Source organism: Tenrec ecaudatus, chromosome 12, assembly GCF_050624435.1.
Source record: "Tenrec ecaudatus isolate mTenEca1 chromosome 12, mTenEca1.hap1, whole genome shotgun sequence".
NCBI classification, from domain to species: domain Eukaryota; kingdom Metazoa; phylum Chordata; class Mammalia; order Afrosoricida; family Tenrecidae; genus Tenrec; species Tenrec ecaudatus.
This window is the reverse complement of record NC_134541.1, coordinates 117,385,862-117,412,028: the sequence shown is the minus strand read 5'-3', so window position 1 is coordinate 117,412,028 and position 26,167 is coordinate 117,385,862. Positions and strand designations below refer to the sequence as shown.

The 26,167-nt window shown below is 38.8% G+C and overlaps 1 protein-coding gene across 1 annotated transcript in view; it reads right to left on the bottom strand.

Annotated features, from left to right (window-relative positions):
• The window catches only part of LOC142422893 (phospholipid-transporting ATPase ABCA3-like), a 186,061-nt gene that overhangs the window by 31,941 nt on the left and 127,953 nt on the right, over window positions 1-26,167 (bottom strand). The window contains exons 14-18 of the mRNA XM_075528113.1: window positions 21,490-21,661; window positions 14,974-15,268; window positions 5,567-5,813; window positions 5,240-5,444; window positions 124-343 (exon numbers count right to left, since the gene is read on the bottom strand). Coding sequence (XP_075384228.1) covers window positions 124-343; window positions 5,240-5,444; window positions 5,567-5,813; window positions 14,974-15,268; window positions 21,490-21,661 — 1,139 coding nt within the window. The remainder of the gene's footprint in view (window positions 1-123; window positions 344-5,239; window positions 5,445-5,566; window positions 5,814-14,973; window positions 15,269-21,489; window positions 21,662-26,167) is intronic.

The following is a 26,167-nucleotide window of genomic DNA, read 5'->3' as shown; positions in this document are numbered from 1 at the left end:
GAGGCCTTCAAGGACTTGTGAAAATTACATGCTTAGCAATGAATACAGTTAACCTTAAGCTTTTTTTCACCCACTTCTTTATTGTTCATCCTTGGGAAAGAGAAAATTGTGCGATGCCCTTACCATAGTGTTGTACTATGGTGTGGATGACGATACTGATAACAGTTGACAAGTAGTTAAATAGGGTGAGCTTGATGTAGGCAACAGCGATAGTAGGAAACAGTAAGCTCCCCAGGTACATGAGAGGAACAACACACCAGCCATAGATCATAAATATCATCATTGTGTCCAGGAAATTGTAATCCATGATAAATGCATCCACGTTGCGGTATTTGAACACTCCCTGCGATACAGAGCACAGTGTTAAAAGGGAGGTGAAGGCCGCTGCAACAAGAGATCAAGCCAGAGCATTTAGAAAGCAAGTGTTGCCTTGATTCGAGCACAGAACTATGCATTACTTGAAATATTCTATCAACTTAAAAAGAGAGGATATGCTAATGAGCAGAATTACCATTCTTCTTTTTTTCTGTTTTTACTACTTGAAACAGACTCCCGCACCACTGGCCATGATCAAAGTGAAAATAATTATGTCGAATTTCCCCCAAAACAAAATTACTGAAAAGGTAGATTATTTCTCTAATGATTTCCCCCGTGAGTTCCCGAGTATAATACACAACCTCCCTTGCATCTATTCCCATGTTCAGACCCTGCCCGCTGGATCTAATCCGTAACTCTGCCATCCGTACATCCATCTCAGCAACCCAAAGGCTTACTTTTCTTATAATAATCATGATAACAATGAAGGAAAAATCCATTTGAGACTCAGGGAACTCAGAGGCCAGCAAGTCTATTCCAACGCATAATGACACCATATGTGTCAGAACTGTGATCCACAGGGCTTTCAATGTTTGATTTTTCTTTCAGAAGTAGATCTCCAGATCTTCCTCTTGAGGTGAGAAGGGTGGATTCAAACTTCCAACTATACTGCAGAGAGATTCCCAGAAGAAGACCACGCGCGCGCTCGCTCGCTCACTTACTGTCGTCAAGTTGATGCTGACTCATAGCTATCCTATAGGGCAAGGTAGAACTCCCGCTGTGGGTCTGAGACTGTAACTCTTTTAGGAGTAGAAAGCCTTACTTTTCTCCCATCAAGCCTCTGGTTGTTTTGAACTGCTGACCCTGCAGTTAGCAGATCAACACATAACCACTATGCTACCAGAATAAAATAGGAAAGTGTACATTTATGATGGACCAGATTAGGAAAAAGGGAACTTCCAGACTTACTTATTAAGATAATTTTCCAGAGTTCTATGTCATTTATTAGTAAGCACCGTTGATCAAAAGCTGGCAGAGCTGTCCCTTTGAGAAATATGTAACTACATAACAGGAGCATTAATAAATGAAAATCAAAGTTAAAATAGGCTTTAGTCTGATTAGGGCTCTAAGAACGTCTGGAAATTGTTTAAAGAAATTGTTTAGTGCTTAAAGAAAGAGTATGAAGATAATCAGCAACCTTATGTGAAAGAGACGAACAGTTCTATAACTGTTTTCCTCCTTGTAAGAATGAGACTGAAATCCTTAAGAATAAACACAGTCACAAAGAAATTATGGGTAATCAGGAGCTGCTGTGTTCCAGGGCTTAGTATGGTTAGGGATGTTAAAATTAGAATGTACTTAAAATTTTAAAAATCTTTCCTTGTTTAAATGAAGTTACATATACTGTTGTTGGGTAGGGTATGATACAACATGGCAAAATTGTAAATGCCTTTCAAACCAGTGTAAATAAAAATAGCTTTCTAAATAAATAGAACTCTAAAATACATTCTTAATAAAAATATCTCATGCTAACGTTTCCACATAAATAAGTAAGTAAACCATAAAGTTTACACATAAATAAGTAAGTAAATTTCTGCAGATGACTAATGGAGGAGGTGAGGAAGATCATCTCATAGAACGTGTTAGAAGGCAAAAAGAATCTTCACCTGGTTCTGTCCTTAAAATAATTTTACAAATGTGGAAGAAATAGCACAAGACGAATCGGTTCAAGTTCCTCGTGCCTGATACGTGTGGTCTGAAAAGCAGAAGTCCCTGGAAGCCTCTCTCGAACTCAAGTGCACAATGCTGAGCCAAGACGACATCTCTCTAAAGTGCTATTGACTTAGCTGCCCAACTCCTCAGAGAAGTCAGCGATTTTAACATCACGCTAATGGTTAATTTTACATATTTGGAAGATTAAATTCCAAATGAAATCCCATAGAATGGTATATCATCAAAGGTTCATAAAGATAGGCATACATTCATCCCGAATGAGGGGAAAAACCTCACCATACAGCATTGCCTACAACATGGCTCATGAGAAAAGGTCCCTGCTCAGATTTATAAGGTATTCGTGTATGGACTAATTTATAGGAAGAGACTTAACTAAATTCCACTAAAGGAATCTCTTGGTGTATTAGTTCAAGTAGTCGTGGAGAGGGAGGTCTTCAGGGTTTGGAAACAGCAACATAGTGAGCTCATATAAGCAGGGAGTGAAATCACCTATGTGTTCTCTTGAAGGTACAGAAGGATGTAATCTTGCCTTCTTTTCTTCAGTTCAAGAAAGTCCAGTTGGTGCCATTTCACAGAATGAGAGCAGGGCAATGGAGTACTTCTTTAAAAATAAAAGGATGGGAAAGTCAAGGAAGCAAGCAGAGCCAAGGTCTATGTGAAGCACCCCAGATTGAGAATCACAAAGCGGAATCTTGGGTGGAAGGAGAGAGGAAGAGGCATCAGAGACTGAAAGAATGAAGAAAGAGATATTCGAGTGAGAGTAATATGCGAACACAGAAGATACTGCAAACATGAGAGAAGGAATACATTGAAAATACATTGTCCAGGCTGAACGTATAAACGACAATGGATTCTGACATGTACTGGGTGAATGTGGGTGAGTAACTTAACTTCTCTGGGTATCATTTTCCTGGCCTATAAATGCAATGAATTAAAATCTCTCCAGAGAGTTATTTTAATATTTGAATGGAATAAACGCATTGCTGTCAAGTTGATTCTAGCTCATAACTATCGTATTCATCAGAGTAGATATCCCACAACATTTCCAAGGCTGTCATCTTTACAGCAACCGGCTGCCCCATCTGTGTTCCACAGAGCAACTGGTGGTTTGAACCATTGAAGATTTAGTTCCTAGATAAGCTCTGTAACCAATATCCTACTGGGGATCCTCCTTGAATGACATTACATATTGTGCTAGTCTGGGTTGACTAGAGAAACAAATTCAGAGACACTCATGTTGTGTAAGAGAGAGTTTTATATCAAAAAGCAGTTGTATATTGAGAAAAATACCCAGTCCAGTCCAAATCAAATCCTTAAATCCGAGATTAGCCCATAAGCCCGATATTAGTTCATAAATCTCTCTTCAGACTTGTATAGGCACATGCACTGATGCCAAATGCAGGAATAACACAGGCTGGTGGGTGCAAAGTCTTGTGGATCCAATGGTGGTGGATACATCTCCAGGGCTCTGGCTGCCATCAGCGTGGCTACATGTGGCTTGTCAGCAGGAATGTGAAGCAGAGAGAGAGAGAGAGAGAGAGAGAGAGAGAGAGCGCATCCCGCCTCCAGGGAGGAAGAGAGGAAGTTCCCAGAATCCTCATGAGAGGGCCACGCCCACAAGGAGCATCACCAGGCCATGACCTGTTTGAGAGGCTGGACTCCACACCATGATAAATAGAGTGAACCCCTCTTCATTGTATCAAGTTAACATGAAATTACGTAACAATCACATGTATTGAAAACACAGAACAAATAACTTTTCTCATGAGCCATAATGATAGTATTAGTAAAACTATTGAAAATAGGTGTTCTGATTTGCAACTTTCTTTTATCTATTAACCAGGAAATGATAGCTGGGTTTGCGAGGCAAGTATAAAGACTAGAGAAAGAATGAAACATTGGCATGGAGGCTAATGATTCAAGAGTTAATCTCTTGATTTATTTCTAGGACTGCACTACATGGAGGAGAGCCAGTCATGCAAGAGATAGTACTTGGCTAGCTCCCCAAGTTTCTGTGGTGAAAGACGCATGTCTCACAAGAGATGATGGGCTGACCTAGCCATGCTAGTTGCTTAGCGAGGTGTGATTGGAAGAGACTGATGTGGAGACCTGCCGCTATAGTCTTGTTAAATAAGAAGGAAGTGCTGCTCTGCTCGCTCTACATCTGGGGTCTTCTGCAAGTATTACATGCTTCCTGCACTACCAGCCTCTTGTCCCCTCTGATGACCTGATATAGTTGGTTGTACTTTGGTTCTCCTTCACATTCAAATTTAGATTTTCCGTGCAATAATCATGAGTTTTCTGAAGTTACAAACTGACCAAAAAAAAAAAAAAACACACCCCATCTCCTTCCTTATTCTTCAAAAGCTACTTTTACCATTCCATGGTATTTGATCAAGATCCATTTTCATGCCCATGGTGTTTTAGTTGTCATTGAGTTAGCTCCAACTCATGACAACCTTCTTTCCATTGTGGACCATTTGAAGGTTCATGCATGATTCATAGTCATGTCTCCAATATTTGTGAGAGGGCAAGGACTTTACCTTCTTTATCCATTTTTTTGGGGGGTCACTCTTAGCTACATAGCTTTCACATTTCTCTCACCCACCACACAGCATGCATTGGGTCTTCCACGAAAAAATACGAGAAGCTGCCACAATTTATTAATAAACAAAGTCATACATTGCAAGATGCTGTGCATCTTCGCATGTTTACTCTCTATACCACTTCCTGAGTGGCTCAACAAATGTTATTTCTGCTTTAAAGATCAAGCCGTCTTGGATGTTGGGTGTGAAAATGAGAGTTGACTATTAGCAGTAAGATTCATCTACGTCCTCATTCTAAATACATGATTCTATCTACTTCCACCATGGGACTCATCATTTTAAACTACCATGAAGAGTGAGGCACAGGTAACAAACTTTGGCACTTTTAGAGCAGATTTTGGGCCAGGGCATACTGTTGGATCCATACATGAAAAATTTCCGTCTCTATTTTTCAATTATGAGAATTTTCAAGTATGAGGCTATGAGACAATTTCTATAATGAGCTTTTTGCAATATACTCTCTAGCATAATAAATCAAAATAGTCACTGTTTCTTGACTTGTTTTAATTACAATGAGCTGAGTAGAACTTTCCTATGGGGCCATGGGGAAAATTACTTTTCACGCAACTTCAGCTAACACTCACCAGTATTAAGCAGCAGGGAATGGAGAAGCAGGTAAGATCCCACAGCAAAGCAGAGAGCCAGTAATTAAGAATAGAGACACCACTCACAAACTGGATGTGCTTTGCCTTGCTGATTTTCTCAGTTACTGTCGGAAGACAAAAGCTACTGGCCGCAATAGCCATGCCAAAAGCCAAACATAATGCTATTTGTACTCCATTTGTAGGCCTACAGAAGGTTAAATAAAAGTAGAACAGGCTGATTTCAATCATCATTTTCAAATACATATTACTAGAGAGGCAAGAGAATAGAATAAATCGAATTTCCAGTAAGAGTAAACTCATACATACACTATGTTAGTACCATAGAGAGGGAGTGGTTGAGGCTTGTTGGTGATGGTGATGGAAGCATTGGGCCCAGAGAGGGACATAAAGAGACTATTGTCTAAGACTGTTAGGGATGTTGCAGCTGAATGGTATGCATCATTATTGAAAAAAATAGTAAACACTGTTTTGTCTTGCTCAACCTTAATGGAAAGTGCAATGATGCAGAAATTACGGCATTCTTTATTTTCCAATACATAATCCCCAACATTACCTAGAATAAAGAAAGGGACTGGATTAGTTAGTCAAGATGCAATAACATGTGATCTATCATTTACTATACATGTTGAAAAGGAAGAAACATTTTCCCTCCTGTTCTCATTCCCCTTGCCAACGTCCCACAGTAGCTATTTTAAATCTTCATTTTTTTCCTCAAGAAATCTCCCCATCATTAATCTCTCTAATAAATTCAACACCAAACAAAAAACCAGAAAAAAAAATCTGGCAAGTTACTAAAAGTTTCTTACTTTTTTCCCTTACTGAAACAAACATGATTTGTTGATTTCCAAAACTGTCGGGCTATTTTAGATTATTTATATGACTACATGCAATTTCTGAAAAATATCTGCAATTCTGATAGGGATCACACGTTGAATTTATAGACCAATTTGGAGAACATTGATATCTTAGCCATACTGGGTTTTCCAATCCAGGGCATGGAATGCCTCTCCAGATAACTGAGTTTTCATCTATTTCTACTCACAAAGACACTACAGGACAGGACAGAACTACCCCAGTGGGTTGTCAAGGTTGTAAGTCTTTATGGAAGTCGATTGCCACATGTTTCTCCCGCAGAGAGAGAGGTGGGTTCCAACTGCTAAACTTTGGTTGAAAGCTGAATGCTTTACCTGCTGTCCTACCCGGGATCCTTCTCCAGATAGTCAAGCCTCTTTAATATCTTTCAAAATATTCTGTCGTTTTCAGTGTACTAGATTTACAATTTTGGGGGGTCAAATTTTTCCCTAGGTCTTTTATTTTTTTTATGCTATTGTGAGTTTGAGTAATTTTTCCATCTAGGAGTTTGCTCATCTCATCTAATTTTCATCCTTAAAAAATCCAGTCCAACAATCTCTGTTTTTGATTGATGTGTTTAATTCACTGACATGTAATATAATTAATTATTCATATGTGAAGACTTACGCCTACTATTTTGCTAATTATTTTCTCTCTTTATTATATAATTTGGTTCCTCTGTTTATTACAATCTTTTTACATTAAACATTTATTATAATATACCATAATTTTTTTTCAATTTCAAATTTATTTGAGCTATTTTCTCAGTGTTTGCACTGGGGATTATAATATTCATACGGTCATTTACTTTCAATAATCCACCAATATCTAGTTGATTCAAAGTAGATGACAGAGCAGAACTGCTTCTAAGGGTTGATGGGAGAAGAAAACATCATATTTATCCCACAGAGTGGCTGGTGAGCTCAACTTCTGACCTTACAGTTAAAAGCCCAGTGCATAACCTTTGTGGTAGTTACATAACCTGGTATCAATTTGGGACTTGAGAGGATTATGAGTGGAGGGTTGGAGTCTGGTTTGTCGATCAAGATATAACCAATGAGGCCTCTGTGTGGGTATGGTCTTTTCTTGAGAAGGTTGGAAAATCCAATATTTCCTCCTTGGAGGCAGGAGACACCTATTTCTCTCGGCTCATTCCCTGGGAGACATTGCAGCTGACAAGAAACATGAACTACTCTAGTGCCCTGAGCTGGAGAAGCCACATGGACCTGCCCTGATGCAACCCTGCCAGCAGTGAGATGCTTACAACACTACTGGATCCAGAGACTTTCTACCCACTGGCGTGTGGTTGCCCTGCACTCGGTGTCATTGCATGTGTTTTGTGAATATGAAGAGGACTTTAAAGTTTGGTATCGGACACATGGGCTTGGACTGGACTGGGTAGGGATGCTTTCCATAATGTACAATTGCCCCTTATATAAAACTCTTATACACATGTGAGTTTCTATGCATTTGTTTCTCTTGTCTACCCAGACTAACACAACCTTCCACACTACCAATGCTCCTTGAAATTTTTTAAAAGCAGTTTTTATTGGCATATCATTCATATAGAATAAATTCAATCATTCAACCATATTAAGAATTGTACAATCATCACAATATCACTATCAGAACTTTTTTCTTCTATTTTATATTAATTGTTATTAGCTCCCTGTTTCTCCCAAGCTCGCCTGCCATACACTCAAGAACCAATTAATCCAGTTACTGTATCTATACATTTACTTATCTTGATCTTATATTCAGAAAAACATAAAAAACCACCACAACAAAACCCAACAATGATAAAAATGTAAGACAGAAAAACCTCAATCAAAAAGAAGGTAGCAAAATTTAAAAAGTAGAACACCTCAAATTAATACAAGCTATCTATGAAAAGCTAACATCCAATATCATAGTCAATAGAGAAAATGCAAAAACAATCCCACTGAAAAAGGGACCAGACAAGGATGTCCCTTGTCCCCATTTCTACTCAACATCGCTTTGGAGGTCCTAGCTAACAACACAAGGCAGTGGAAGGACATTAAAGGCATCAATATGGCTGCGTGAGGAGGATGTGAAACTATCAGTTTTAGCAGATGACATGATTCTATACACTGAAAAACCCCAAAGGCTCTACAACAGGAGTACTGGTAACGAGAGTGTGGTGGGATACAGGTTCAACAAACAGAAGTCTATTGGTTTGCTATGTACATTGGACAAAACCACGGAAGGGGATATCAAGAAGGCAGTAGCCTTCACAATAGCCAAGAACAAACTGAAATATCTAGGAATATATCTAAACAAAACCCCAAAAGACTCATACAATGAGAACCACAGAAACCTACTACAGAAAACCAAAAGCAACCTCTACAAATGGAAGAATATCCCATGCTTGTGGATTGAAAGACTCAATATAGTAAAGATGTCAATCATACCCAAGGCACTATATAAGTTTAATGCTATTCTAATTCAAATACCAACATCATTCTTCAAAGAATTGGAAAAACTGATCACCAATTTCATATGGAGAAGGAAGACGCCCAGAATTAGCAGAGACCTCCTCAAGAAGGAGGACTAAGTCAGAGGGCTCACTTTATCTGACTTTAACACCTACTACACAGTCACAGTGGTCAAAAGAGCAGGGCACTGAAATGATTATAGATACTGGAACCAATGGAAAAAGAGAACCCAGTAATAAAATCATCAGCATATAGACAAGTGATCTTCAACAAGGGTCCTAAAAGCATCAAGTGGGAGGTAGATGTCTCTTTAACAAATGGTGCTGGAAACAATGGATATCCACTTGTAGAAAAAGGAAACAATATCCTTACCTCACCCCATGCACAAGAACAAGCCCAAGGTGGATCACAAACCTAGAATTTAAACCCCAAACTATCATGCCCATCAACAAAGGAATTGGGACAAGCCTAAGAACCCTGGCTCAGGAAACACATAGGCTAACTGCAATAGGGAAGGGTACACACACAGGTGAACATGAAATCAACAAATGGGATAATACTAAGGACAAAGCACCTGTGTTCATCAAAAGACTTCTCCAAGAGGATAACAAGAGAACCCACAGACTGGGAGAGGATTTTTAGCAATGACACAACAGACAAAGGGCTTATTACTAAAATCTACAATGCCCTTCTAGCCTGCAAAAAGAGGAAAACAGTGGACCCACTGAGGATGTGGGCCAAATACTTAGAAAAGAAGTTTCACTAGGGAAGAGACCCAAATGGTCAATAAATATGTGAGAAAATTCTCCTGATCATTAGCCATCAGAGAAATGCAAATTAAAACAGCCACGAGATACCACCTTAACACCTTTATAGATAAACAAAATCAGAAAATCAGAGAGCAACACATGTTTCAGGGAATGTGGCAAGAACTCATCTCTACTGCTGATGGTCATGTAGATACATACAACCCTTGCAGAAAGCGATCTGGTGATAATAAAGCAAGTAGAAATGGAGCTACCTTATGACCCAGTTATCCCTCTACTGGGTATATATCCAGAAGTGGTAAGCAATAGACCATTACCAGTTGTCTGTGCTCCAATGTTTATTGTGGTACAATTCGCAATGGCAAAGAATTGGGAAAAACCTAAAATTCCATCTTTAGGTAAGTGGATTAGAAAACTCTGGCACATACGCACAATAGAGTACTACGCATCCCTGAAAAGCACTGATGATCGCGTGCAGCACATCGTCTCATGGGAAGAGTTGGACAAATGCATGCCAAGCAAAGCTCGCCAATCACAAAAGGACAAGTACAACATGAGTCCACCGAGGTAAGTATAATCAGCACGGAAGGTATAGAAGCAAAGCTACTCATTTCACACTATACAGGTTGAGGTGCAGGCAGTTGAGTGGGGGCCAGACAAAATCCAAGGACGTACGTGTTATTCCAACACAAAGAAGGGGAAAGAGGGGAAGGGGGAGGGAGTAAAGGGCAGGGGAAAGGGAAATGATGGCAATGGGGGAGCAGGGCACTAACCCAACGAGGGGGAGAGTATTGATTAGATCTCCACAGAATTGGGAGTATGTATGCAGACCCCGCACTACAGTGCACCAAACCTTAAGAGCAATGTAACCACATGGAGCAACTCATGAACAGAGTGGTCTACAGGGCTGGTCCCACTCAGAGTCAAACTGACCCCCCTCCCTAGAAGTATGTGATACACAAGGGGAATGGAGCAGAGACCCCAAACCTATCTGTAGATAATGGGACATCTGTTGATAATGGGACATCTGTAGATAATGGGGCATCCTCACAGAAGGGTTACAAGGAAAAAGAATGAGTCAAACAGGGCACAGTATAGCACTGATGAAATGTACACCATTCCTCTGGTTCCTTGAGACTTCCTCATCCCCCCTATCATGACCCCAATTCTGCCTTTGTCTGTGGGCTAGACTGAAACATATATATAGGTACAGATAAGAGCTCATGACATACGGAAACCAGGTCCGATAAACCTCAAACAGAAATGGGACTAGTGATACCAGGAGGGTAGGGGGAAGGTAGGGAGAGAAGGAAAGAAGAGGGAACTGAACGCAATGATAGACATATAACCACTTACCCTCCTCCAGGGGGATGAACAACAGAAACCATGGTGGAAGAGAGACACCAGTCGGTGTAAGATGTGAAAATAATAATAATGTATAACTTATCAAGGGGTCATGAGGGTAGGGGTGTGAGGCAAAATAGAGGAGCTGACACCAGGGGTTCAAATAGAAAGTAAATGTTTAGAAAATCATGTTGCCAAATATGTAAAAACATGCTTGATACAATTGATGTGGGGATTGTTATAAGGGCTGTAAGAGCCCCTAATGAAATGAGCTTTAGGAAAAAGTAGAATGAACTATCACAATTTAATCTGCCGACATCTGCCAGAATCTATTTTACAATGCTCTCTGTCTGATAATGAGGCAATTCGTATCCCTCGACTATGTTCAGAGAGAATTCACCTGAGGCTTAATCATGTGTGGACCCCACAAATGGATTTTGGGCTTCCACTGACATCTATATCCTTCTACAAATGAGGTGTTCACAATTTATACTCTGATACCATTCCCTCCTTTGGATTTGGATTTATAGTTCTTGGATCATACAGGCTAGTGTGCTTCTTTCCTACGGACGTAGTTTACACCTCACTGAGATGACTGCTTGTTTGAAGACAAGCCTTTAGGTTCCAAGATGTTTTTTATTTGTCCACTGACATGAACGATGACTTCAATTAACATGAACTTTACTTGACAAAATAGAGCAATCAATGTGAATGCATTTTGGTTAAAATCAGATTATGTTTGACCTCAACACAAGTATTCATGTACAATACAAGTATCAGGTTTTCCCAATTCTTCCATCCACATGATTTCCCTCAGGAGACATTTAGTCGCCACCCCAGGAAGTAGAAATGTTGGCAAACCACTAGACCACAATGAATGTACATTGAGTTCGCTGTCCATAAAAGTTTGGTATATAAATAAAATGTAACGATCATGAGGGCCCTAACACATTCACTTTATTCATAGGAATTACCACATTCATTTCATCCATAAGGATTCTCTGCTGTACATATATAAAGCCCAGAGCTGTAAGGATCATCAATGAGAACATTGGGCCAAATTTAAAGGCCCTATTGCAGGGCATACACAAATTACCAAGCACAATAAAGAAAGCACACACAATGGAAGACAAAATAGGTGACTGGGACTTACTAAAAATAAAACACCCGTTCAGAGCAAAGAGTCTTCACAAAAAAGGAAATCAAGAGCCCACAGACTGAGTAAAAAAAATTAGCAATGGTACACCAGGCAAAATCTACACAACTTTGTAACACTTCAATAAGAGAATAACAAACAACCCAATTACAAAGTGGGTAAAAGACATGAACATATGGTTTGCCAAAAATAACCCTCAAATGGTTAACAAACATGAAAAAATGTTTATGATCACTCATCATATGGGAGATGCAAATGAAAACTACTATGATATGTTACCCTACACCCACAATGACAGTTAAATTAAAAACCCAAACAAACAGAAACAACAAAGTCTGGAGAGGATGTGGAGAAACCGGAACTCTTTCATGCTACTGGTGGATTTGTAAACATGTACAATCACGATCGAAAGCGATATGGTGCTCCCTAAAACAACTGGGAGTGGAAATCCCAGATGATTCAGCAATACCACTATTGGGCATGTACCCCAAAGAAGTAAGAGACAGAACATGAACAGATGTGCTCGCCCACATTTATTGCAGCACAATGCACAATAAGAAGAAGCTGGAAACAGCCTACCTGCACATCAGGAGAACAGGTAAAGAAGCTATGTACGTACAAACAGTGTAATACCAGGCATCCCTACAAAACCATGAAACACTTCATGGCATGGTTGGAGCTGGAAACCATCATGCTGAGTGAAGTTAACATGTCACGAAAGGAAAAATACTATATGAGCCCACTACTACATGGATAAACACCAAGATGAAGGCAGGCTTCTGCTTTCAGGTCACATAAACCCTTAACCCATTCTCTTCAGCAAAGCAGTAGAAAACCTGCCTAGCATAGATGAACCACATATCTATCACCCCTTCCCCCACCTACATATACAGCTTAAGAGCTGGGGTCACTCCTTTATGAGGGGTAAAGGGGAAGACCATTCATTTGTTGCCATACAATATTGTGATAAGGTCACCCCGAATCAACAGATACTCCTACAAGAGTGATAAGTGAACCTTATTGGAAAGTCAAGTCAAGATGAGGGGAGCAGAGTATGTATGTTTTAGAGATGGTGTTTCTGTTGGTAGGTAAAGGGGAACAACCTTTCATCACCAAAAAATGCTGAACAATACTTCTATAGAACCCAGAGGGAGAATAAATCCAGTACTCTGCTCCAAGTTGGGCACTTTTGACCTAGTTTCTATCTAGCCTTTGGCGAACTATGCCACGCACTAGAAACTATTGTGATTTTAGACTGTCTTTTCAAGGTGCACAACATCCTTCCTAGGCCACACCAAAAGGACTCAATGCATAAACTCCACTAGCTGAACTAGAATTTACCTCAAACTCATGAAGAAAATAGTTCTAGATACCAGCTACTGCCATGTCACCAGCTATAGAAAAGAGGCCTGTAGTTGTTATGAATAATTCCTATGTGTAGGTATGAACCCCACATTTTTTGTTTTTTTTCATTTACAACATAAAAGATGAAAATGAAGTCAGTGCATTTCCGATTGTGCATGGGTTTGTTGTATCTTATTAGGTGCCAGTATGCTTTGATTGCCTTTGTTCAGTTAATATGGCTAAAAGTTATGAATAGGTGTCAAGATGTTTTTTGCTTGTCAGCTTCCACGAATCAGGAGAAGCCTGGCATGAGCCTGACTGGACTTACTTATTTCTATAACTAGGCAAGCCTTTTCTTGATAAAACTCTATTTCCATATACAAACACATATGAACCATCACTGATTTCACTTCTCTAGAGAACCCAAGTTACAGACCAACTGTACTACCAGACCTCTTTCTGCTTATCTAGAGAACCTGAAGAAACCAACCTTCAAAGAAAATTAATTCTGAGGTGTTAGTTCATTAAACTATATGTAGTAGATGGCTTTCATGTTTCAAGGTCAACATGCCATAATGTGAGAGTTTAGATAATTATGCTTGTACTCTGGTCAGAAAGAACATTTTATTCTAAACTTCCAAACGCATGATTTTGACTTCTCTCTCCACCCACTGGAAGGTGGGCATATAGTTACAGCCCAACTGGACAGCATTAATGATGAACCCTGTGGCCAGTAATCTTAAAGAATACATTTCCTCTCTTGGATTTAGCTGCCTGTGTGATATTGACACGTTGTTCTGCTAACCACAAGGTGAGCAGTTCGAAACCACCCGCCCCTCCATGGAAGACAGGTGAGGTTTTCTACATCTCAAGAGTCACAGTTTTGGAAACCCACAGGGGACGTGCTACTCGGCCTGATAGTGTGGCTAGCTTTCAGAACCGACTATATGGCAGTGAGTATGGTTGGCTGTTGCTATTTTAATCTTGTAGTGAGTTACGCATTGGGCTTCAAAATCAGGTCAGAAGTTTGAACCTACAAGCTCCTCTGAGGGAGAAAGATGAGGTTTTCTGTTACTGGAAATAGTTAACCTCAGACACCCACAGGGGCAACCCTATCCTGCCTATAGGCTCCTTATGAGTCAGAATCAACTCGATGGCAGGGAGTTTGGTCTGGTCTGGATGATACTAGTAATGGAGTTCTGAGTGAAGTGTTAGGCTCAAGGCCAGGTTACACTCTCTTCTATGGGGTAACTCTTAGTTAGAATCACTCCAATGGCAATTTTATGATATTCATAAGCAGCCTTGGTGACCCAGTGGTTAAGAACTTGGCTGCTAATGGAAAGTTTGACAGTTTGGACCCAACAGGCCCAGGAACATATGTGGTGGTCTGTTTCCATAAGTAGCACAGTTTTGAAAACTCCAGGGGGTAAATCTAGTCTGTCCTTTGTGATTGCTACGAAGTTGATTAGACTGCAATAGGTTTTGGGTTGATAATACTAGTGATTAATAGGAAAAGACAGAGGAGGCAGTTCATATTTCCATGAATCTTTGGTTCTCCAAACGCGCAAACAAATAGATGTCTCCATAAGTTTTGATTAAACTAATTATATGCAACCTTAAAAGTGGTCCATCTCATTTTACTTCCTTAGCAGTAAAATTCTGCCACATAAATTATATAAAATACCCCTGGGTTTCATAAAGTTAAATACTATATGTAAATCCCTTCTTTGGCAGTGAAACAAACAGGTCTTCGTTCACGAGCAGTCTTTTTGAAATTTTTAATATGGGTCTTACCTTGGACTTCCCGAAGTTCTTGATTCTTAAACGTTAGATAAATCTTAAGATTACTTATGACATTCAGAGCCAAGGGTGATTTCCCTGAAATTGAGTAAGGCACGATGGTTCGACCATACTGACTCAAATCCATTTCTCTGGGAGACAGGTCATCTTGTAAGTCCGTAATTTTCAAGAGATACGTTGTGACACACACAATTACCAATATTTGTAGCAAAACCAACTTCCAATGGCGCCTAGTGAACAGTACCCTCTTTGTCAACATGGCACGGAATTGCTGGCAATAAAGAGGGAACTAAAAACAGGAGAGAAATACATTAAACACCTTAAAATAGCGAGTGAACCAAGTAGAATATTCAGACTAAAATTCTTTTAGATAAATGCATAAAATGTTTATGGTGGAAGACATGTACATATAATGCAAATGTATCCTTACATAGAAATCCACAGTAGATTGAATAAACAGTAAGAATGCATACAAAGCTTTATTTGCACATGGTATTGGGTGAGAGGATTAAGGTCTGGTTTCTGGTCTAACTACAGTGAAAATCTTAAAAAGAGAACTTTCTTCCTTAACATATTTTTACTATTTTTGACCAGGAGAATGAGATCTTATCTAGTTTAATATCAAATCACAATAGTTTGAATTTCTTCATTGATTGCTAAAATATCTATAAGCCTTGCATGTAGGCATTTCCTCCCCCCCCCACTTGTTTCATTGTGCTTTAAATACATAACAGAACAGTTGCCACCTCAAATGTCTTTACATTTCTAAAGACATTGTGTCCATTACAGTCTGCAAGCAAACCATCATCGTTATCTGTCTCCAAGGTTTTCTATCACCCTGTGGAAAGTTCAGTGTCCCCTAAGTATGGAGTCCCCAATTCTCTGTCCCTCTCACTTCCCTCTTGTAGTTTTTGTTAGTCACCATTGAGTTGATTCCAACTCATAGAGACTCTATGCACAACAGAACAAAACACCATACTCACAGTTGTTGCTGTGTTCGCACTTGTTGCAACCACTGTGTAAATCCACCTTGTTGAGACTCTTCCTCTTTTTTGCTTCCTCCTTATTTTATCAAACATGACGTTCTTTTCCAGGGACTTTTCTCTCCTGATAACATGTCCAAAGCACATGAGATGAAGTCTCGCCATCCTTCCTTCTAAGGCGCATTCTGATTTTACTTCTTCCAAGACAAATGCATCTGTTCTTTTGGCAGTCTGTGGCATTTTCAGGATTATTCGCCAGCACCATAATTCAAATACATCGATTCTTCTGCAGTTTTCTTTATTTAGTGTCCAATTTTCACATGCATACGAGTCCATTGAAAAACCCAGAGCTTGTGTCAGGCCACAAAGAACCATCCTTGCTTTTCAATACTTTAAAAAGGTCTTATGCCAATTTGCCAATGCAATGCTCATTTGATTTTCTGACTGCTGCTTCTACGAACATTGATTGTGGATTTCAGCAAGACAGTGTTGCCTAGTGGTCCAGTTGTGAGGAGTCTCGTCTTGCTTTGTTTTCTCTTTTCACATGGAGTGGTGATCCAGACTGAAGGCTGCAATCCTTGATCTTCATTAGCAAGGACTTCGAGTTTTCCTTTCAGCAAGCAATATTATGTCACATGCATATGGAGGGTTATTAAGAAGCTTTCCTCCAATCCTGATACATCATTCTTTTTCATATAATCTAGCTTCTCTGATAATTTGATCAACATACAGACTGGATAAGTATGGTAAAAGCTTAAAACCCTGATGAACAACTTAAAAAATATTTTAAACTATGCAGTTTTCTCTTGTTCTTTTTTGAACACCCATCTGCCTTGACTCATGTACAGGTTCTACATGAGCACAAGTAAGTGTTCTGGAATTTCCATTCTTTTCAAGGTAATCCATAATTTGTTATGGTTCACACAAATGACTATACTCACACTCACCTCTGGTAACCACTAATTGACTTTGATCTTTATATACTTGCTCATTCTAGATATTTCATATAAATGCAATTCATCCTAACAATATTTTCCTCTTTTAGCTAATTTATTTCACTGAGTATGATGTTTTAAAAATTCGTCCATGTTGTAGGGTGTATTCTCACTGCCATCAAGTCAATGCCAACTTACAATAGTTCTTCCTATTGGTCAAGGAAGAACTAATTGCCCTTGTGAGTTTCCAAGAGCGCAACTCTTGACAGGAGTAGAAAGCCCTGTATTTCTCCTGTGCAGCAGCTGCTTGCTTCAAACCATTAACCTTGTAGTTAGCAAGCCAATATGCAACCACTATGCCATCAGGGTTCCTTGTAGGATGCATTAGAACTTCATTTATTTTAATATCGGAATAATATTGAATTACATGTCTGTACATTTTGTATATGTTGATGGACCTCTACTTTCCCCCCTATTTTAACTTTTGTGGAGAATGCTATTTGATACCTCTATAGGGATATATAGGCATCTGTTTGCATACCTGCTTGCAGCTTTTTGAGTATATACTTGGAAATTAACTGGCTAGGTTGCATGGTAATTGTTTAACTTTATGACGAATCATCAAACTGGTTTCTACAGTGGCAGCACCATTTTACATATCACAGTAATGGGTGAAGTTTCCTATTTCTCTCCATCTTTGCCAGTGTCTAATGTTTTCCTTTCTTCTTTTTAAATCATACTCGTCTCAGTGGACTAGAAGTGACATGACAGTAATTTTGATTTGCATTTTCCTAATAACAAATGTTGCCAAGGATTTAACTTAACTTGAATCCAAAATCTAGCCCATATAAGCAGCAGTCCCATCTGCTACAAAAGATCACTATAAAGTGTTAAAGAGAAAAGATGTCACTGTAAGGTGTGTTTGATCCAAGTCATAGTAATTTCAATCACTTCACATGCATGGGAAAGATGAAACATTCATAAGGATCATCCAAGAATTGATACCTTTGAATTATGGTGTTCATGAAGATATTAAATATATCATAGATGGCTAAAGAATGAACAGATCTGCTTTGGAAAAAACCAGCAGGAATACTTCTTGGAAGCAAGGCTGAAGAGGCTTTGTCACCTCTACTTCGACATGTTATCAGGAGGGACATAATGAAGAAGGACATCATGCTGGGTAAAATAGAGGGTGGGTGAAAAGAGAAAGACGCTCAATGAGATTACACAGTGACCATAACAATAGATATGACCATCACTCATTATAACAGTGATTGGGAGGAGGATGTACCACCAGGTAATGTTTTTTTCTGTTGTACAAAAGGTCGCTATGAATTGGAACCGCCTTGTGGCACTTATTAACAACAGAGACTAATGACAATAAACATCTTTTCACATGCTTACTGATCATTTATATTTCTTCTTTGATGAAGTGTGTCTATTCAAGTACCTTGCCCATGTTTTGATTGGGCCACATGTCTTTTTATTGTGAAGTTGTAGAATTTATATGTTCTGGCTATTAAACCTTTGTCATATGGCTCCCTCAATTTTCTCCCAATCTTTAGATTGCCTCTTGATTTTGTTGCTTTGATAAACCAACTTTTTAATTTTAGTCAGATCCATATGCGTACTTTGTCTTTTGTTGCTCCTGGAACAACCAACACAAAAACAGACCTTAAAACACTTACCTGTATGCTTTAAGAGTTTTATGATTTTAGTTCTTACATTTGGGTTTTTTATTCATTTTAAGTTAGATATTTTATACCACGCGAGTCCTAGGTCTACATTCAATCTTTTATTTGTTGAAATCCAGTTGTCCCGGCATCCTTTACTAATTGGGTGAATTTAACATCCTTGTAGAAAATCAATTGACCATAGCAATTGGTTTTATTTTTTGATTATCAGGTAGATTCCTTTGATCTTTATGTTTACCATCAGACCAGTATCAGGTTATTTTGATTACTGTAATTTTATAGTGTGTTTTGATATGGGGAAGTATGTATTTTCCTACTCCCCCCACCCCAGGATTGTTTGGCCCCTTGCAGTTCCATATAAATTAGATAAGTAGTTGTTTGATGTTTTAAAAGAATACTGTTGGGATTTTGATGGGAAGTACACAAAATCTACGTGTTAATTTGTGTAGACTTGATGGCAATTGCTTCGTTTCCTTTCATTTTCCCAATTTCTTTCAGTAATGTTTTAATATTTTTTCAGTGTACAAATCTTTTATTTCACTGGTTACATTTGTCTCTAGGTATATTGCTCTTTTAGCCATTATTGTAAATGGAATTGTGTCCTTCATTTCATTTTAAAATTGCTCATTGCTGACATATACGAATCTGATTGGTTCTCAGTGTTGAACATGCATCCTGCCACTGCTGAATGCGTTTATTAGCTAATTAATGAAAGTAGAGATGTCACTTTGTGGGTGAAAGTGTGCCTTGCCAAAGTCATGCTATTGTCAATCATTTCATACGAATGTGAAAACTGTGAATAAGGAAGATAAAGGAAGAATTCATGCACTTACATGCTACTGTAGTTGAAGAATATTGACGATATTGGCACCTAGCAACTGCAGCTTTCTTATGAATTCTTTAGAGTGTTCTCTGTGTAAGTTAATGCCACCAGTGAACAAGATTTCACCTTTTCCTTCTCAATTTGGATACAATATCTGTCACTCCTTGTTCTGTCTGACTGCTTTTCTTAGGACTTCTGGTGTTGAGAATGGGTTCCTAATTGGTCTTTCTCCATTCTGTATGATGTTAATTATGGGTTTCCCCTAAATGCTCTTTATTAGATTGAAGGAATTTCCTTCACTTTCTACTTTGCTAAGTGCTTTACATCAGCGAAGCGTTGGATTTTGTCAGAAGTCTTCTTTGCATCAATTGGGAAGCTCATGCGGCTTTGTTGTTGTCGTTGTTTTGTATGTGGTGAGCTTCATTATTTGAGTTCCTAATGCAGAACCACCTTCCATGACTGAATAGTAAAGGTTAGACCACTAACGATAAGGTTGGCAGTTTAAATCCACAAACAAAATGAAGCTACCTCTTCCTGTTAACGTGGACAGCTCAGAAACCCTACATAGTGTGTGGTCAAGCAAATCTGACTCCCGTGGCATGGCAGGGGCATGATGTAGGATTCTTTCAGTATCCTTTTGGATTTGGTTTACTAATATTTTTCTGTGGTTATTATTTACCTACTACATATTTTTTTCCATCCTTTCACTTTGTCCTTGGGCCTGAAATAGGTCTCTTGTAGGCAACATATATTTGAATCATATTCTTTATCTCTTTCACCACTATTTATATTTTGACTTGGGCAGCTGGTCTATTTACATCATCGTAATTAATTATTCTGCCGATTTATTCTGTGTGTATTGTTTATGTGTGTCTTATATTTCCTTTGCATGTCTAACTTTGTGTCTTAATGAGTGATGTTTTGTGCCGAGCCATTGATTCCTTCTTTCCTTTTGCATTTATTTGTTAACTATTTTCTTTGTGGTTACCATGAATAATACATTTCACGGCTTGTACTTTTAACAATCTGAATATCATTTTCATTTGGGTAAATCATACAAACTCTAGATTCACTTATTTTGTTTTTATTACTAATTAACATCTTTATATATCATGTGCCAGATAATGTGAATGTATACTTATTTATTATGCATTTCCAATTATAGCGTGTGAAGGACATGCCAATTAGAATTACCATGTATGAATATCTTAAAGTTGTCTTTATACTTTGCTATGCCATTACCTTTAATTCCATATTTTTAATTGAGTCCCAGTATTTATTTTTTGTTATTCTTTCTCTTGATTAAGTTCTCATTTTACTCCTGCATCCTTTTCCTGACAGCCTTTCAGTACTTGATTTTCTTTGTTCGTTAAGCTTGTTGCATGTTGGTGTTATAGTCTTCCAGACTACATGTGGACTTGCATGGATATGATTTCTCTCCCTTCATTTTGTTCACGTGGATGAGTCATTGTTTCTTACACTTTTTTTGTTGAATTTGAGACATTGGAAATGTACAAGATCTTATCTTTCTCAAAACTCCTTAGTGATTTTGTCTTTTTGACTGTACTGTTGTAAGCAAGAAGCCCTGGGTGAGCAAAGCCTTCAGATTTCACTTGTAGCTCCTTTGCTCTCACTGTGGTATCTACTTACAAGGGACCTAATGGACTAAAACACACCCTAGCCATGCCATGACCAATGGCTCACAGTATCTTTGGAAGATATACACACTGTGGGATCAGTGAGAAATTGTCTAAAATCTGATTAGTCAAATCTTCTGCGTTCAGCAATTATAATTCTTAGATGTTGTTGCAGAAAAGAACAAAGAAAATACTTAAAATTAGAACTCATCAAAGTGATCTTGATGAATAATGGTGAGTGTTGCGACGATGATCTTGATCTAAGCCCATCCCTTGTACATCAGGAAATTAATGAAGTTGTAGTTCAGATCGCTCCAAATCTGGCTGGGTCTTTTATGATAAAACTTCAAACTAAATTTCAGATATTCAACCAACTTTACACTTTATACCCAACCAAAACATACTAAGCTTATATTCTTAGTAAATAATACTCACCCCAGTGTTAAATTGAACGGTAGCAATTTCATTCCAAACAGGTGAAATTGATTTCTTGTACTTTCTGGTCAGATTTGTATGAAATATCTTGCTTTTTATAATGTTTTTTTCCTTCAATGAAGTAGACTGGATATCCTGAATCTCCATGTGGCCTTCTGCCAGCTTATTGACCCTATACACACAAACAAGTGAAAAAGAACAACGTGTTTCTTTTTACCCATATCTTCAATCAGTTTCATTTGAAAATTCTCCAACACGGGCCAAAATGTGGAAGGCCCTTTGACCTTTCTAACTCATAAGCAGGAGCAATGCATAGATGAATAATAATAATAATAACTAGTCAGAGGACTGCTACCAACTTATGTTAAAGTTTCTATCAATGGGAGACACCATGAGAAAAATAGTTATAATGCATTGTGAATAGTTATAATGTATTGTGTGGTTCAGTAAGGTGAACTAACTCAGGCTAAAGAACCCAAACTTAATAAAAAAAAATATCACTACTTCAGGAGTCAAAATGTTCTTTATATTATGAAATGATAAGGACAATGGATAGCTTTAAAACCTTTTTAATTTTTACTTTTGTACTAGTCTCATTTTTATCACTACTGCATATGTCTGGAGCCTTTCAGCAGGGTCATGGGAAAAATTAAGAAATATAAACCTAAGAAGGAAATGCTGAGTAGTGTAACAGAATAGACAAATACTAGTACACAAAGGGACTTCAAAATGTTTGTGGAACAATGACATAAAAAGATAAACATTGAAAAATATAAACTTTATTTTTCAGCATAGCTCTATAAAGTTACTGATACTTTCATAAGTCATTTAGTCCATCCCTAAAGAATTGAGTGTCCTGGTAATTTAGCTATGTCAGTGGAGTATTTTTTTTTTCTCACATTTTTAACTGAAGAGAAATCAATGCCCTTAAATTTTTTTTTTTTTTTTAAGATTAGGAAACAAGAAGACGGGAATGAAATCAGGACGTCAAGGTGAGCACTTAATGATTTCCCCTAGCAACTCTCATACAATCGCCCTGATTGACGGCAGGAATGGGCAGGGTCCTTGTACTTGTTGAGAAAGGTTCTAGTGAAGCGGATGTTGTTCTTTGGCCCTCCCGAAATTAGTACATGAGAGAGCGCCTGAAATTTAAGCCAGACTCAGAAGAGGACATGGCACGTGGGATGAATCTTTGCTGAAATCAGAGAATTCCAGAAAGATGTTTACTTGATACTCGTTGGCTGTGTGGGTGATGAAAACATGAATAACATACATCGAGAAGAAGGGGAATTTGAGAACCCATAATTGTGCTCATGTGAAATCTGTACACGGACCAAGCGGCACTTGCTGGAACAGAACAAAAGAACGTTGTATGCTTTAAAATCAGGGAAAGTATGCATCCAGGCTGTATCCTCTCGCTGCAGAGCAGCTGGAATATGAGAAACTGGATTATATGAAAAAGAATGGTGCATCAGTATTGGAGGAAGCAATATCAACAAACTGCGATGTGCAGATGACATGATTTTACTTGTTAAAGGCAAAGAGAGCTTGACATATTTGCTGCTGATAAAAAAAGTGCTGCCTTCAGTCAGGACTGTCACTCAATATAAAGAAATCAGAAATTCTCAAAACTGGACTAATAGGCAGTATCACGATAAAAGACTGAAGTTGTCAACCTTTTGTTAAATTTTTCCAAGTTTAAAACTGTTCTATTTTGAAACCTATTTTACACCCTCTTCACTTGGAAGTTCTATAACTACAAGATTCCCCCTTTTTGCCTTGTAGTTGGTTCAGTTTATATGTGTCATCTCATTGTCTTCTTATTTGCACCATTTTTGCTTAATCTCAACCTTTTTCCTTTCTATGTAGTTTTTAAAAAATAATTCTGTCTTTGTCATAATTCTGGACAGCTCAACTATGAACATGCCTTGGTGGTTTTGGGGGATAGAGCCCATTTTGGGTTTGATCAGCTTCTTGCATGTGTAACTTCTTATCTTTCCTGCATCAAGAAAGTTTTCTTCCAACAACTATCCCTCAGTTTTCTTTGTGCGTATTTTGATCTCTTTATATCTATTTTTAAATATAATGGTGATCTCATATAATATTTGTCCTTTGTGATTGAGTAATTTCATTCAGCAAGCATATCTGTTATTATGAACTGCTTCATAGTGTCATCATTGCTTTTCAGGGATGTGTAGTATCCATTGGGTATAGGTACCAAAGTTTCTTTATCTATTCTTCTACTGATGAGTCTTCAGTATCTGACAATGTTTTGAAGCTATGCATATGGTTGTCAGTGGCTACTTCATTTGAAGTGGGAAGTCTGGAAGCGCCACTAAAACCTCTTCCCATTGGGTGACACTCCTGTCATTTGAAATACTAGTGGCATAGCTTCTAATACCACCGCAACACACAAGTCACCCCAACATGACAAACTTACAGTCAGTGCAGCAGTGCATTGACAGAGAACTGCCAGGTCAGATTCAGAAGAGGGCGTGGAACAAGGAAGATCATAGCTAATGTCAGATAGATCTTGGCTAAAAGCAGAATTTGTGCACTGATCAAGAACCAGTTGTGAGAACAAAACAGGAAATATTGCCTGGTTTAAAACCAGGAGAGGTGTACATACAGCTAGTGTGCATTACATCCCATGCCATATTTATTCAATCTATATGCGGAGCAAACCATCTTAGAGCTGGATTATTTGTGGCATCAGGACTGAAGGAAGGCTTTTTAACAACCTGGAGTAGGCAGATGAAAAGTCTTGCTTGCTGAACGCGGGGATCAAGGACTGCAGCCTGTAGGATGGATTAAAACTCAATGTAAAGAAGAACAACATCCTCACTGCTGGACCAGTGGGTAACATCTTGATAAATGGAGAAAAGGTTGAAATTGCCGAGGCTTTTGTCTGGCTTGCATCCAAGATCAATGCTCATGGAAGTAGCAGTCAAGAGATCAAAAGACGTGCAGCATTAGGTAAATCTGCTGCACAAGTCCTCTTTAGAGTATTGAAAAGCAAGGAGACTACTTTGAGGACTAAGGCGGGCCTGACACAAACCATGCTATTTTCAGTAGCCTCATTATATATGTGAAAGTTGGACATTAAATAAAGGAAGACGGAAGGACTGGTGTATTTGAGTTATGGTTCTGGTGAAGAATACTGACAGTCCCATGGACTGCTAAAAGGTTCTGGACAATTGTGTGCCCAGGAGTTGATTTAGGTGGGACACTGGCCTGGACATGAGGAGATCCTCTAGGGCTGTACTACTATTTATAATTATAAATTAATCAAATTCTCCTTTCTTCTAGTAGCCTGTTAGTTAATAGAGTCAAGTGATTACCCCTAGAGATGATAACATTGGTCCTTCACTGACCCACAGGGCTCAATGGAGCGAAAAGGACGGGAGCACAGCAGAGCAAGGGGACAAAACCACGAAGCACCTAAGGAACCCTGGAAAGAGACCTCGGAATCTGTGGGAAGGGCATGGCACCTGACCAGACCAGACTGGAAAACATTTGGAAGGTCAGCAGCCAGATCTGGAACTATTTATAGGGTTGGTTTTTTATTTTTTTGCGTGTTGTTTTTTTCTCTCTTTTTCCTTTATTTCCCTTTTCTTTTCCTATGTCTATCCATACAGGACAGGTAGGATAACTGATCCTGAGGAGAAAACAATGGGACCGTTGGCTCTGGGTGGCTGTGGGAGAAGAGGAGGTGGGAGAAAGGGAGTGGAGAGCCAATAAACCCAGGGACAAGGGAACAATAAGAGATTTAAAAAAAAAAAAGGAGAGTGTAGAATGCCTGATTGGGTTTAATAACGTACAATGTAGCTGAGAGAATGTATTGGGAGTCGAATGAAGGTTGAACATGATTGTGGGACAGGAGGAAAGTAAAAAGAAACAGAGGCAAACCCTAGGAGGTAAAAGATACTTATAGAGGCATAAATTTAGGCAAGCATATATTTAAATACACTAATATAAAATGATAGGGATTTAGGTCTATGCACATATATTTAAATGTTAAGCATTAAGATAGCAGATGGGCTTTGGGTCTTTACTCAAGTACTCCCTGAATGCAAGAACACTTTGTTCTAATAACCTGGCATTCTGTGATGATCGCCTTCCTGACATGATCACTGATGTCAAATAGGTGCATAAGCAAATGTGGTGAAGAAAGCTGATGGTGCCTGGCTATTATAGCATCTGGCGTCTTAAAGGCTTGAAGATAAACAAGGGAAGCAAGAAAGCCCACCTGGAAGAAGCACACCAGCCTGTGTGATCACTAGTTGTGGACTGGATAAGGTGTCAGGCATCAAATACATCGATGCAAATGAGGTGGGTCAGAGTGGAAACACAAAGCCCATCTGTAGATAATTGGACATTCTCTCACAGAAGGGTCACAAGGAGAACGAGACAGGCAGGGTACAGCACAGCACCAATGGAACACACAAACACAGCTTTCTTATAGCTCTTTAATGCTTCCTCATCCCCACTGTCTTGACTACATTACAAATCTGGCTAGACATGAGCATGTACACTGGTACAGATAAGAGCTGTCGACACATGGAATCCAGGACAGATAAACCCTGCAGGAACAGCAATGGGTGTAGCGATACCATGAGGGTAGGGAGGAGATGAGGGGAGGATGGGGAGAAACAGGAACTGACTACAATGATGTATA